Raw genomic sequence first — 14527 nt, forward strand, 5'->3', positions numbered from 1 at the left:
TTGTCCTTTTATGGAACTCACTAGTTTTTATAGCAGTATATGATTATTCTGTAACAGATTTGGAGGAATTTATGTATTTTTGAACATAGAGGCAATGATTCACAAGGTCAGAAGTCCCCATCACATACTTTGAAAGGGAAAGAGCATCTGCACAATGAACAACCCTTCCATTCAAGAAGATGAGATCCACCAAGTGAGGCACACAGAGACGAGATATGTTGGGCAAAAAATGAAGAGAGTATCCGAAGGCGTGTTCCTAGGATATCCAAATGGAAAAATATGAATATGAATTTTTTCAACACATCTATAAATTCATTCCTCATTAACAAATTTTTAATTTCAAGCTATAACTATTAATGATTAAGCTATCCCAACATGGTTACTCCCCCCCCAAACAGTTTTCTATGAAGAAATGTTCGGTGTAGTTAATATGACCAATTATTCGATGCCGTAAACATGATCTAGGCTCACCCAAGCTATGCCCAAGTTCAACTACCTTATTGACAATAATGTTTCCCTACTAAAAATTTAAATTCTATTTGAAATATATTTATGGTTTATTTTAGAGGAAAGTTGAATCAATTAGGGTGCACATTTATTTTTTTAATGTTGTTAATGGTAATGTTGTGCAAATTCAAACAGAGATTGAAAATCAGTTGTGTATTCTTTCATTGAAAAAAAAATATATATATGTATATGTATAAGTGGGGGTTTTCCGGACCAATAGCGCATATTTTGCTTGTTAACATAGCCACTGAGCCGAAAATGTGGCTCATTGCTGAAGATTTATTTATTCATTTTCGATTTTTCCTTCAGCCCATTTTACGCATTCCCGATGTTTGAAGTGGTTAACCGGCTTCCGTTCTTGTGTCAACTTGATCTAATACGGGTGTAGGCGAAGATCTTTTCGCAAAATTCGCCACAACGATGTCACAGAGATGCCCAACGATTGAGAACAGCACGTAAGAGACAAATTTGGGTCATCTTGAATTGATGCGCTTGCGGTAGCAATATTTTTACACTTCGTGCATTTCTTTGTCTCACTGGCACAGGCACATTATGTAGCGTGTATGTGGACTCAAATTTTTCACCAAATGTTGAATTGTTGATTTTCCAGGTCGATTACGGTGACCATAAATTGGCGTTAGCGCTCTTAAAATATGGATCAAAAACTATGGATACAAATTTGGAGCAAGTTCGCTAGTATATATCCTCTTAACATCATGCAAGTTTGGTGTCTGTCAGCTAAGACCTGTTCTTCTACTTGTTAATTTTTAAACAAGAAAATTATTGTTCGCAAATTTATGTGGATCTAATATATTTATTGAAATGAAGATCATACACGCTTTTGGGTACCACCGTTACATCGGCCCCCGTATCTATATTGAAATAAAGGTGTTTGTCTCCCACGTACACTTCAGTCCTTCTAGGGCTATTACTATTCTTGTTTCCTTTTGCTATTTCTTCAACCCTTCCTATGGAATAGTCCGGTGAACCAGGTAATTCCTCCACAACCTCTTGAACCATCTTTAGCTGATTTCTGCACTCTTTACACCAGTGTCCAGTTCCTTTGCATTTGTTGCATTTACTGCCATTTGCTGGAAATTTATCTCCTGGGTGTACCTCTTTTCCACGCCACTGACATGACTTTCTCATTGATCCTTGAGGCTTGAAGTTCTGGTGCTTCACTTTATCCCAATTTCTTTGGTCTTTCTTAAATCTTCGGGTTCCAATCGCCTGAACCTGAACCTTGACTCATTTTTAATCTCAAAAGCCCATCTCCCTGAACATTCTTCCACTCTGCATTCATGCACGGTCTTTTCCAGTGTAAGAGCACAATCCCTTAAGAACCTTGACTTCACCTTGTCACTATTTATTCCAAGTACAATTTTATCTTTAATAAACTCCACCCTCATTTCTCCATAAGAACATGTATTCACAAGGGTCACCAGGGGTGGGTAAAGTTTTGTACTGAGGGCCACATTTGAAGAAAGTGTGCAGCCGAGAGCTGCACACTCATTACAGAGTAGGAAAATTTACTCGGTGTGTAAATAAGAACATATCATATTAAACACAATTTTTGTCTTTCACACTCAGGTACGTTTAATGCTATGCGTTATAAAAAAATATTTGAATCACTAAAGTTAATGGGACTTGTGCAACTATTCACAGTTTTTCACAATCTTCTACAAATTTGGAGCAAGTTCGCTGGTATATATCCTCTTAACATCATGCAAGTTTGGTGTCTGTTCTTTTACTTGTTTATTTTTAAACAAGAAAATTATTGTTTCAAATTTATGTGGATCTAAATAGTGTCAAAAAACTAAGAATAAACGTTTCTGACTTTTCCAGTTCCAATGAAATCCTCAGAGCCGAATAAACGTCCGTAGTAAATGAAGAGCTGAGCATATTAAACTGCGGTTCCAGGTTTTTAAAGTCTTAGAACCTTCGGCCGAATTCGATAGCCAACGTATCCAACTATACTCGATACTTTGCTGCAAGTTCACCAGAAATTTGGTTCTTTCAGTGAAGGAAAGTGACAAAATCTGTTGTTACCAGCTTGCCTGAGGAACAATAACATCATCTTTTGATTGATTTAACGTGAACGTACATCTTGTGTGCAAACAAACCATTGCCTTGCAGTTTTACATTTAATTCGTTCAACTTTTCCATGATATCAATGGTAAACTTAAATTCCAACCTCACCTCCTCATCAACTACGTTGGTACCATAATCCTACTGAATACTTTGAAGTGTTCAGTTTCCAGCCTTTAGTTCCGGTCTTTCTTCTGGAAATGATGTAAAAACGTCTTCATAACATTGATAAAGTAATCTGTGTCAACATTTTGGCGTTTTGGCACATAATGAGTGGTTATCAAGCCATATTAAGGAAAGAATAGAATAATCAATACTTATTTAGGTGAATTAATTGGAAAATGATATACATTAGGTTCCCTTTTGTTTTTATTGTTCTTTGTTTTGGGGGATGGTGAAGTATACCCAAGACTCGTCAGTTGTCACAATTGATTTTATATAACTCGGATGGGTTCGACAAGTCCTCTAAAATTACTTTGCAGATTCCACCCTTCTTATTTTGAGCTCCGGTGTGAGAATTCGATGTACCTATCTTTCACAATGTTTTGAGAGACTAAGATCTTTGGTGAGGATTTCCATAACTAGACACACTGACTCAATCATTCCCGGTGTGCTTCCAGTACGGGGATCTGATGGATAATTTTGTGCTCAAATTTTGGAAATAATCCGATAAATTGGGGAATCTGAGATGGCAGAGACTTTGAATCTCGGAAAACATTTTATTTATACGACGGAGGTCGGAAAGAAATCAGGGACACTCGTCATTGTTATTATTTGGGAGGTGGTGAACCAACAAGACATTTTCATTGTCAGTTTTTGCAAAGTAATGCTGCCTCTGATCCAGTTTATCCATATCAAAAGGATGAAACGTTATGAGTGAATTTTTTTTGTGGTAAAAATCCTAGCAACCATGTCAATGGGATGGGATGCAGGATGTTATAAGTTGGATTTTGGAATGGGGAGGGGGAACAAATGGTTTCACCTTTCATCCCTCAAAGTATAGTGCATAAGCCTTCTCAGACGCATACAAATTAAGATCTAAATACTATCCACAATTATATATGGATGGAAAAGTTATGAAATATGCAACACAAATGAAGTACTTACGTGAAATAATTGCTCAGGGACTCATTTGTATTGAACACCTGAAAGAAAATCTGCAAAGTGATTCCTTATATGTAACATGGCGCAGTTAACGGCTGTTTCCTTGCTCTTTTGCATACATTTGAATCTGATGACATGCATTCACGTAGAAGGATGCAAAGAGTTTCTTATAAGTCGCTCTTATAAACTGTAATAGATATGTCAGTGATGTACAAAAAAGACTCTATGGTACAGGTCAACTCCAATGATAATTTCTTATTGCACTATCAGAGGAGACATCCGTATTTTTCTAGAGTTGAAGGTCACTTTCAAGGGCGGTTGTAAACACGTCTAGTATATTGACAGGAGGGCAGAAGAACCACAGAGAAGGCAGCTGAGTACTGAGTAGGCTTTTAAGAAGTCCTTCAATCAGAGGGATGTCCAGGCGTTATACTACAAAATATTTGTCAATAACATGCTGCCTACTGTCCTGACAGACTCACAGGGTTTGGAATATACAGAACATGAAAAAAGTTACAACAGCAGACATCATGACTGCCTTAAATAAGGAACTAGTGATCCCAGGCCCCAAGTGACTCCAGCTACGAGTCTTACAAGTGTCTGGTGACCTGGATAAAGGACCTTATAAGTTGTTCAAACATAATCAAATTAGCCGCCACCACCACCAGCCCCACCGCCTACCGCTTATTACAGAGGAGGACAAAGCCATCTGGTTAGAGTATATTAACATGATGACTCCTTTTGCTCACTGACTTGACCGAAAAAAAACGTAGCTCATGGTTATTACAATTTTTTATACTAGAGTTTAAACATAATATCTCGCAACCTTATATATTTATATTATATTAAGTTAATTTAACAGGACTTTCTGTGAACTCAATACGAACTTAAAAGAAGAAGACAATATTAAATATATTATTGTATATTGTAATAAGTATGACTGACGTTCTATAATCAAAAATATATATTTTAGTTGACAACAAGAATACTACACTTCCATTCATCTTAAAATTGGGTTTTTTCCCTATTAATAAGTTTTTTTTGCATTCATGAAAACTCTTGGGGTCAATCAAGGTTTTGTAATGTGAACCAACGCACAGAAGACAGCCTATCAGTTTTGTCTTGCATTAAAGAATATAAATCCATTTAACGTATTATTATACGGTAAATGTCATGGAAGCATTTTAATTAATTTAAATTGGAGTTAAATTTCCTATTCACATCATTGGAATCAAATCATTCCACCAAACATGATTTCATTAAATAAGGCAAGTCAACAATAAAAATTAGTAAGAGTTGTTTGTTTTTATTTTTTAAATATGTGCCTTTTTACTTAATTTTTATTATAAATGATATGCAACGAGCATACAACAGAGATAGAGATACAATCCTTTGAGAATATTTTTTCTTTATTTCTTCCACCCTACACCCTCCTCTTTATTTCTTCCTAAACACTCCCCGCCCCCAAATAAAACAGATGTATGTATTTGCAGGGTTGTACGGTGGGGTTAAGCAAAATTCAGTGAAATCGGCTAGTTTGTACCAAGATTAATAGAAATACAAGGTTATACCATAACGTGTATACGACTGATGATTGCACCACGCTTTTGATATTGACGTCATAGTAGATGAGTGGTTGCGTGTTTTGTCAAAATCTGTTTTTCTTTCTCGGTACGATACATTAAGTTGAAAATTCTAGTAATAGTGATGCCATAGACTATAAGTGGCTGCGTGTTTTGTCAAAATCCGCCTGTCGGTACAATACATCCGATTGAAAATTCTAGCAAGCCTGATTACATTAATCATGAATCAGTAAACGTCGAATAGAAAGTTTTAAGTCAAGTGAAAATTGACCTGCAAAAACATTTTTGATTTCTATATCCCTTAGCATTTAAATGCCCAACCAAGAATGAAAGAAGATACTGATAGCCGTAAGAAGATCATTCTAAACTCTCAATCCAACGAGACATCCTAGCAAAGAAACATAAGAAGACGGATCATTACGTTCAAAGAATCATACTTTTAAAAGTGTTTAAAAAGATCAAGTCTGATGGAACTACATTCTCATTCTTTAGATGTGGTTATTTTACTCTTTGTTATTTATTCTACAGAATCCAATTTAAGCACTTTTGTACATTATGACAAAGACGAATTAAAGTTGGAGATAATTTAGATGATAATAAACAAAATGGCCAAATCAAAAGTTATTATCTAAAAAATAATTATGTATCTCTGTGAGGATAGACTTCTTAAGTAAGTGTTATTCAATATTTCATATACAATGTTAAACATAGTCAGAGATTGTTTTTGACTAATTAACAGCGAATACTTAATCCTAAAATTTTTAGTAGGAGTATCATCAAAAAGATAAATCCCTTAGCTATCATAATCTTATACGGATGAAACATATTTTTATGATATAAGGATGCATAAGGCTCTAAAAAATAATATCATTATATTGTATTAAGTAAAATAACTAGAAATCAAATTATTCTCATAAAATCAGTAAGGGGGAAGGACTTGAAACACACCATAAAGTCTAAGGTTGGCATTCAGGACTAGAATTGACGATCTATTGAATGGATACGTCCTATTTTTTTTGTAGTTTTTTAATATTACATTTCATACTTTAAACTATCCACGTCATTAGAATATAGAATATTGTTTTGCACTTGTAAAAAAACTATATATATGTAGTAATGAAGAATGCTAAGTTAAGTCAGTGTTTGAGTTCATCATGAAGTGTTTTATCATTGTAGCTCTTGTCTTGGTTGGAGTAACCACTTCTGAGGTTTCCAAGTAAGTAGAATTACTAGCTAAATAAATCATTATTAAATTTTATCTCCGAACAAAATAGGCCATCCTTTTTGTTTCAAGGATCTTGGCTTGAAATGATAGAAAAACGAAGTGGTACAGTAGAGTATTTAAAGCAGCACGGTGTTAGCGAGGCCATTGCCACTGAATATAGCAAAGGTCCAATAACGATGCAATGTATTCAATTAACTGAAGAGGGTTACAAAATTACAGGAATACGTAATGTTCCAAAACTCCTTGTTTATATTTTATGTTAATATTGCTTATTTTTTAGAGAATAATCTTCCTTATAATACATCCATAACATGGAGGAAACAAGCCAAATTGCCATACGTGAGCTTATTAGGAGTTAGTTTCGAATCTGATGGAGAGGTTTTGAAAGATGCTACAAATTATAATGTAATGCGTTTCAATACTTATAACAAAACAACAGGCGCTCTGGCTTTCTTCACTCAACGCGTTTTTACGAGTGAAGGGTACATGAATTATAGTCATACACATGCTGCATCGATGACAACCTTTTACACTCTGTACCAAAAACAGGAATAAATATAAATTATTACCTTATTATGAATTTCAATTGATATATTTAGTTTCAATAAATACTTGTATGCATCATAAATTACTTGTACATTAATTACTAGCTGAAGCACCCGGCAGTTCATCAGGCTTTTGAACTCATGGTCTTATGAAACGTTGTCTCTTAATTTTAAAAGCAGTTTTCACTATATTTTGGTGAGCCCCACCTGGTAACCCTGGAAATACATAGACTTTTTTTATCAAAAGGATCGTTTTGTTAGGAATGAAAAAGAGAGTAAATGTTTTTTCCTTAGGTACTTTTTTTTTTTCAATGTAGTTGAAAATGACAAAATTTAAAGTTTCTTCATAATATCCAAAGTCAAATGACTTTCTCCATTTTCTAGATTTGGATACAGGTATTTTAATTTTTTAACCGAAAAATCCTGCAATATAAGCCAGACACTGATCTTAACAAATGGAACCCCAATAGTCAAAGGCTCGAGAAATAATGCTTCATAAGATGAAAGCAGTGGTTACATCCTCTTTTGAGTATCCTCAATTGAAATTCTTTAAGGGATCTATAATTCTTCTTACTTGGATTTCGGAGTGGCTCTTTTCTAGGGTGGTCCTTATTAAATTTTGTTTAAACTTCTTTGAGTTTTGAGATTTTCGTCTAAGAAAGTTCTTCTTGCATATATTTGCATTTGCATTCCTAAAACATAGGCCATTTTGCTTCCGCACAATGGAATCCTTTTTTGAATTTGTAAACGTGAATCTGAGTACTTTGCAACTTGATCAAAGGCTCTTCTTGGTACTCAATGATATTGCTACAAATTTCCATGAGCCTTTCATTATCAGTCTCTGTTTCCGAGTCCATACTGGTTTCCTAGACCTTACTTGTTTCCAATAGTTGTTTAACAAGCTCCTTCCTTTAGAAATTTACCTTACAAATATTTCTGGAGGATTTTGGTTCATCTGAACTGGGAGAAGTAAACGCAATATGGGGCGAGGGGACTGCATCACTTTTTAATTTCTTCTTGGCCTTTAAGTCAAGAAGCTCAGTCTGGAGATTCCGCTCAAAATCATTGTATGTAAAATGCTATCACAAATCTTAGCATTCTTAATATTAATTGGATCTTTTCTTCCCCAAATGAGATCCAAAGACGCTAGAGCATCAAATTTTTCTGAGGAAATACAAAATACTGGGCATCCCGTGGACTGGGGCAGCAGGCCATGGTACAGACACGCTTTGAACCTTGAGGTGATGCCATTAGTGCACTTCGGTTCATTGAAATTATCTGAACTGCCGCAACAGTTATGTCACTACGTCAGCTGAGTCAGCTAACGCCAATCAGACTGCCTTAGAAGATCCTTGTTACCCCACATTTATCTATAGTCACCTTTGTATTTTCACTCTCAAAAATTAGATACATTTTAAGCTACAGAAGTTATTTATTTTGACAAGAGGAGTTTTTGAGGTTTGAAGGTTATAATATGCAAAGTTTTCAGGTTTAAAATGTCCACAAAAGTATATGTATTTATGCATGGCTCATGCAACTCACTTAATGTCATCAATATTGAACTGTTTAAATGTCCAGGTACTTTTGTATGGAGGAGATATTACTAGATGAGATAATCGTCATATTTTTCTGTTTTTTATTATCTGTTCGAATTTTTCTGTTGTATCTCGATTAGATGAATTATATAGCTAAAATGTAGAAGAAACAAGAAAAATAGTGATCAAATAATTAATAAAGAAGGCAAATGTATTTTTTATAGTATATAAGGACAATGGAATCCTGGATTTGGGGCGATGAGTCTATTTCGAAAGGACTTTTTACTTAAACGTTAATGAATCATAGTCGTGGTTCAAAGAAATGGAAGTGATGCATATTATGGTAGTTGAAACTTGTAAGTCTATCAGCGACAAGAAGGAAAAAAGACGCTCTTCTTCCACTGAGTGTCCACTCTTTCCCTTCAGTTCTTTAGTCCCCTCCAGATATTAGTACAACTCAATGGTATAAATTATTACTTCGTTTATTTATTGAAAAGAATAATTTATGACATAGCCATGACGTATCAAGAGAGAGAAGAGAGAATCAACAGCCGACAACAAAATACATGGAGTATTTTTGTGTTAGCCGGGCAACGCCATTTGTAGTCAGACCAGAGAGAAAGAAAAAATAGAGGTGCACTAAAGTTTGAGTTAAACAAGCGCTCCCAAATATTGATATCAGCGACACTTTTAAAGATGTCAAGATGTTATAGAGTCGTCTTTTTCAAATCAAGATATATACCTAGGTAAATTGTCTTCTGGTTTCGCTACTTGATTTAATACTCTTCACATTCTAAAATATACCTTTTAAAGGGCCATTAATATTTGTTTTTAAACAAATAATCACTTAAAAGTTCCCAATAACAATACAGATGTAATCATATAACAGAATAGAATCAGAGTTGCATTCATTATGGATGGACATGATCATTTCATTAAGAGAGTTATGGATGGAAGATGATAAATCTGTGTTTATTCCTTACTAGGTATTTCAATGGATTAACCTTAGTCCTTCTGACGTTTGAAGTTTTTCCAATTCTTTCAGGTACTCCCATTCAACTCTTTTACCGTCTTTATCCACAATAACTTTGAGAAATACAAATGTATTCCTTACTAACTTTATACAATGGCATGTGTCTAGTAGCATAAATAATTTTTGGTGGCGATCACTAAGGGTGAAAGAAATAGGTCTGAAATCTCTCTCCTGGTTCGAGATTACCTTCCAATTCTTTCAACATCGCTTGGTGGCTACTAGGCTCGTCCAAACTTCAGGAAGTAAATTTTATATTAATAGAACTGAGTCTTCTAAGTCTTTTTGCTTTAAAATGAGCAATTTTTTGAGCCATTGAGAGATTGCAAACAAATCTTCAGTCTATTGATGAGCGTTGCGTGAGTCATGAGTGAATATAATTCTAAAAACTTTGGATATTATATGCTTTGAACCTCAACAACACCTAGAAATAAATAGGTTCTGTGAATGAAAAAATATAATATTCGTAGCAGTGAAAAAACAATGAATATCATTTTCTCTTTACAGACATACACACTTTATATCACAAAAACTCTTCATTTTGACTGAGAGAGTTATTAAGGTTTTTAATAATTACAATAAGTAAATAAATGAGTAATAAATTGTCAATCTACGAATTCATTTACACGTTGGATAGATATGTGACAAACCTGGTTAAGGTATTCATGAATTTCAATACATACAACATACAAATATTCTTAAGTCAAATTGACGTTTATATTGTATATTTATTGTTATTGTATTTATTGTATATGTGTTATTATATTTTGATGACGTAGAACTATTATTCCTTGAAATTGAATTTTTAAAAAATGATAAAAATAACAGTATAAAAATAAGACACATCACAGAAACGTTCAGTTTGAATCCTATTGCTACTTTTTGGGTACGAAGGAGAAAAAAATATTATCTGTCTGGAATAATTATGCTTCATTTTCATATTTACTCCTTCGACTTCAATGACATGTAATTTTGATAAGGATCCAGTGATGAAGACAAATAATATAAGGGTGACTCATAGTCACACAACCTAACAATTTTAATATACACGTAGTCTTAAAAAGTGGAGCTACTGTCAAAATACTATACAGGACTCGAAGATAAAATATACACCCTCTTTTGTATTTACAAAAAGAAAACATAATATTCATAATTTTTAATATTATATTTATTGCAAATATATAACAAAGTCATTGTAGGTCTTGTGTGTTAAGCCTTACTCGACATAATCAGAGCCTCGATTCGGCATCTCAAGCATGAAAAAAATTAATAAAGAGGTCCCTGGGCATGGGGGATAATTACTCAATCAATGGCAGGTACCAAACTTTCGTTTGTTGTGTGGGACATTTATAAGAGTATGCCTCAGGCTAGCCCCAGACAAAAAAAATCGATTAGATTAAGATCAGGACTTTTGGCAGACCCCTGGTAATTGGACACAAGTTCTTAGCAGTTCTCCTCCAACCAGGCAAGATAAAAAAATGTGGAGTACATCCGGACTTGAATCTTGGAACCCCACCCTTCTTTTGATGGAGCGATATTCACAAGTTTCTCGAAGTAAATGAATATATATTAAATATTATTTTACTTTTTTCTTATTAATTATATATACATATATATATTTTTTTTTCAATGAAAAATACACAACTGATTTTCAATCTTTGTTGGGATTTGTACAACATAACCATTAACAACATTAAAAAATAAATGTGCACCCTAATTGATTCAACTTTCCTCTAAAATAAACCATAAATATATTTCAAATAGAATTTAAATTTTTAGTAGGGAAACATTATTGTCAATAAGGTAGTTGAACTTGGGCATAGCTTGGGTGAGCCTAGATCATGTTTACGGCATCGAATAATTGGTCATATTAACTAAACCGAACATTTCTTCATAGAAAACTGTTTGGGGGAAATTAACCATGTTGGGATATCTTAATCATTAATAGTTATAGCTTGAAATTAAAAATTTGTTAATGAGGAATGAATTTATATTTTACTTTTTTCTTATTAATTATATATACATATATATTTTTTTTTCAATGAAAAAATACACAACTGATTTTCAATCTTTGTTGGGATTTGTACAACATAACCATTAACAACATTAAAAAATAAATGTGCACCCTAATTGATTCAACTTTCCTCTAAAATAAACCATAAATATATTTCAAATAGAATTTAAATTTTTAGTAGGGAAACATTATTGTCAATAAGGTAGTTGAACTTGGGCATAGCTTGGGTGAGCCTAGATCATGTTTACGGCATCGAATAATTGGTCATATTAACTACACCGAACATTTCTTCATAGAAAACTGTTTGGGGGAGTAACCATGTTGGGATAGCTTAATCATTAATAGTTATAGCTTGAAATTAAAAATTTGTTAATGAGGAATGAATTTATAGATGTGTTGAAAAAATTCATATTCATATTTTTCCATTTGGATATCCTAGGAACACGCCTTCGGATACTCTCTTCATTTTTTGCCCAACATATCTCGTCTCTGCTCGAAATTACCTTCTTATTCGAAAGCCTCACTTGGTGGATCTCATCTTCTTTAATGGAAGGGTTGTTCATTGTGCAGATGCTCTTTCCCTTTCAAAGTATGTGATGGGGACTTCTGACATTGTGAATCATTGCCTCTATGTTCCAAAAATACATAAATTCCTCCAAATCTGTTACAGAATAATCGTATACTGCTATAAAAACTAGTGAGTTCCATAAAAGGACAAAATAATCCACTCAAGGGCCAAGGGAGGAACAGAAAGAGTTATCATCGTCCATCCACTGCTCCTTCATTGAAATTCTGAAGTTCTTTTGTTCTTAAGTCAACTCAGCTTGCCTCTTACTCTCAGTAAATATATAACGCGGAAATAACTGATCTCAATCACCATTTTCTTTTATAAGGTGGAGTTTGTGATGTATAATTTATAGTTTCTTCGGCTAAACCCTTAAGTAACCTCCATGGATTCGAACATGTAGATGTACGATTTATTTAAGATAATTTTAAGTCTATTTAGTGTATTTGAAGTATGATATTATGAAGACGGATTTTACTGCAAAGTGTTTAGCCATTACTTTTTCCGTACTCATTGTATAACATATGTTTTAGTCTATTTTTGTTTTTTGTTGCTTTGTAGGTATATCAAAAAAGGAGATTAAATGTTAATAAAATACGAGACTTTCCATGAATAGAATGTATAGTTGACAAAAAGAATAAAGTAGTCCTAATACTACACTTGATATCATTTCTTAGTAGCTGTATTTCAGTACAGGTGGGACTTCAGCCCGACTATATTAACACTACACTGGTTTAGAACAAAATTGAGAATTATGTTATAGTTTCGAAGATTTCATTTAATTTTTAGGACCCATTGCCTTCAAGGAATTTGTCTCTCGGGAAATTGAAAAAAAGGTGCATCCCCTCATCTCAAAAACGATTCTTGTAATCCACAGCGTACAATTTGAACAATGGTTTGGAGGAGAACAACACTGTTAAGGTCAGCTATTTTGGAGGCCTAAATTTAAAAAAACAACTATTTTTCTAATAATGAAAAGCTCTTTTTCATGAATATTAAGGAAAGGAGTGATCTATTGCAATGTATTTGGACGTCAAAATGGGACCCTGAAATAAAAGGACTTAAAGCCTTACTGTCTACCACCTATGTATCCCTTTAATGCCTAGTTTTATTATTTTCAGACACTAATATTGATTAAAATCATGTTATTTTATCGATATACAATCTATGGAAATTCAAGGGAATACTTGAAGCAAATCCTCGGAAAACCCACATCCTAGAAGCCAGTTGCAAGTTGAGCGGTGATTCCTTCCCTGTTCCAACACTTATATATAGGACGTCAGATGTATAGTCTATAGGTGGCGTTGTATCTCATTATTAATTTTAAAAGTACATCAACAAACGATAGGAAATTGTAATGAGTTGAACTCATAAGTCATATGCAATGAATAGGAGTATGAATATTTAATTATCTCCCATTTCACTGTTCTTCACAAAGTAGGAACATCTAAGAATCTATTGCGTCTTGACGAGACACAAACATATTTATAATAGGACCATGTAAATCTCGCATTAGTCTAGGAAGTGTCTTTTTAATGCTATTGACCTTTTTTCCTTTCTTGTAGGCTGACAAGGCATTAATGTAAACCAATGTATCTTGGAGAACGTCTGCAGACTCCCATGTAGTGGCTACATTTACAAGTCATAGCTAATGGGTTCTCATACTATTGGGAGGAGTTCAAGCTCCAATCACGCAACATGTTGTGATAAAAAACATCATTTTTCATGATAAATTCAACTTGGTGAACTCATATGAACTTTGTACAATTGTTAGTGGTTGTAATTTTATATCAACATCACGTGCTTTGCTTTTTTAAGCAACTCTTCCATTTCGGTATCATATTTCAAATCCGAAAAATGAATACAATTCAAATCAAAGTAAATTATTTATTAAAGGTTTTTCTAACTTAAATGTTCAGAATATTATTAAAAAATTAAGTATCAACTTCAGTTCCTGTTTGTACCAAATCATTATACAGTAAGTTTCATACAAATAATTAATTCATATCAAATATTATTCTTCGATTAATCTTTGGATACTAATGCCATTAATTCATAAAGTCAGAAGAGTCGAGTGTATTTGTGCAATGAGTCAAATGGATTGGAGTCGTATAATATAAATGTTTGGATTCAGAGCCAAGATCACAATATATTATTCCAAACTGAAACTATTAATTAAGAATAATTTATTTTTAGATGTGCATAGTTATAATGAAATTGTTTATATTTATTTATTATAACAAAGACTGAGAATTCAAATTTAATTTCGAAATTATTATTTCAATAGTTTTTTCAGGTTGGATCCTGCCTTCCTAATCTGCAGCTATTTTA

The 14527-nt window shown here is 33.4% G+C and overlaps 1 protein-coding gene and 2 long non-coding RNA genes across 3 annotated transcripts in view; all 3 read left to right on the forward strand.

Moving 5' to 3' along the window:
- LOC121124245 (uncharacterized) overlaps nt 1-14527 on the forward strand; it is a 105840-nt gene that overhangs the window by 78134 nt on the left and 13179 nt on the right. The gene's annotated exons all lie outside the window — the stretch shown is intronic.
- On the forward strand, nt 6361-7135 carry LOC121124175 (uncharacterized). The gene is made up of 3 exons (XM_040719300.2): nt 6361-6498; nt 6557-6732; nt 6788-7135. The coding sequence occupies exons 1-3, from the start codon at nt 6437-6439 to the stop codon at nt 7060-7062; spliced, it is 513 nt and encodes a 170-aa protein (XP_040575234.1). The 5' UTR covers nt 6361-6436; the 3' UTR covers nt 7063-7135.
- LOC139906375 (uncharacterized) lies at nt 12819-14121 on the forward strand. Its single transcript, XR_011781864.1, has 3 exons — nt 12819-13696; nt 13762-14030; nt 14093-14121. It is a non-coding gene; the product is annotated as an uncharacterized lncRNA (long non-coding RNA).

Source organism: Lepeophtheirus salmonis, chromosome 9, assembly GCF_016086655.4.
Source record: "Lepeophtheirus salmonis chromosome 9, UVic_Lsal_1.4, whole genome shotgun sequence".
Classification (NCBI taxonomy): domain Eukaryota; kingdom Metazoa; phylum Arthropoda; class Copepoda; order Siphonostomatoida; family Caligidae; genus Lepeophtheirus; species Lepeophtheirus salmonis.

What these genes read in the sequence shown, in the direction of transcription:
- LOC121124175 (XM_040719300.2), top strand. Translation starts at nt 6,437, where the DNA reads ATGAAGTGTTTTATCATTGTAGCTCTTGTCTTGGTTGGAGTAACCACT. An exon ending in ACCACTTCTGAGGTTTCCAA is followed by an intron (nt 6,499 to 6,556) that starts GTAAGTAGAATT and finishes CGAACAAAATAG; the next exon opens with GCCATCCTTTTTGTTTCAAG. An exon ending in TTACAAAATTACAGGAATAC is followed by an intron (nt 6,733 to 6,787) that starts GTAATGTTCCAA and finishes CTTATTTTTTAG; the next exon opens with AGAATAATCTTCCTTATAAT.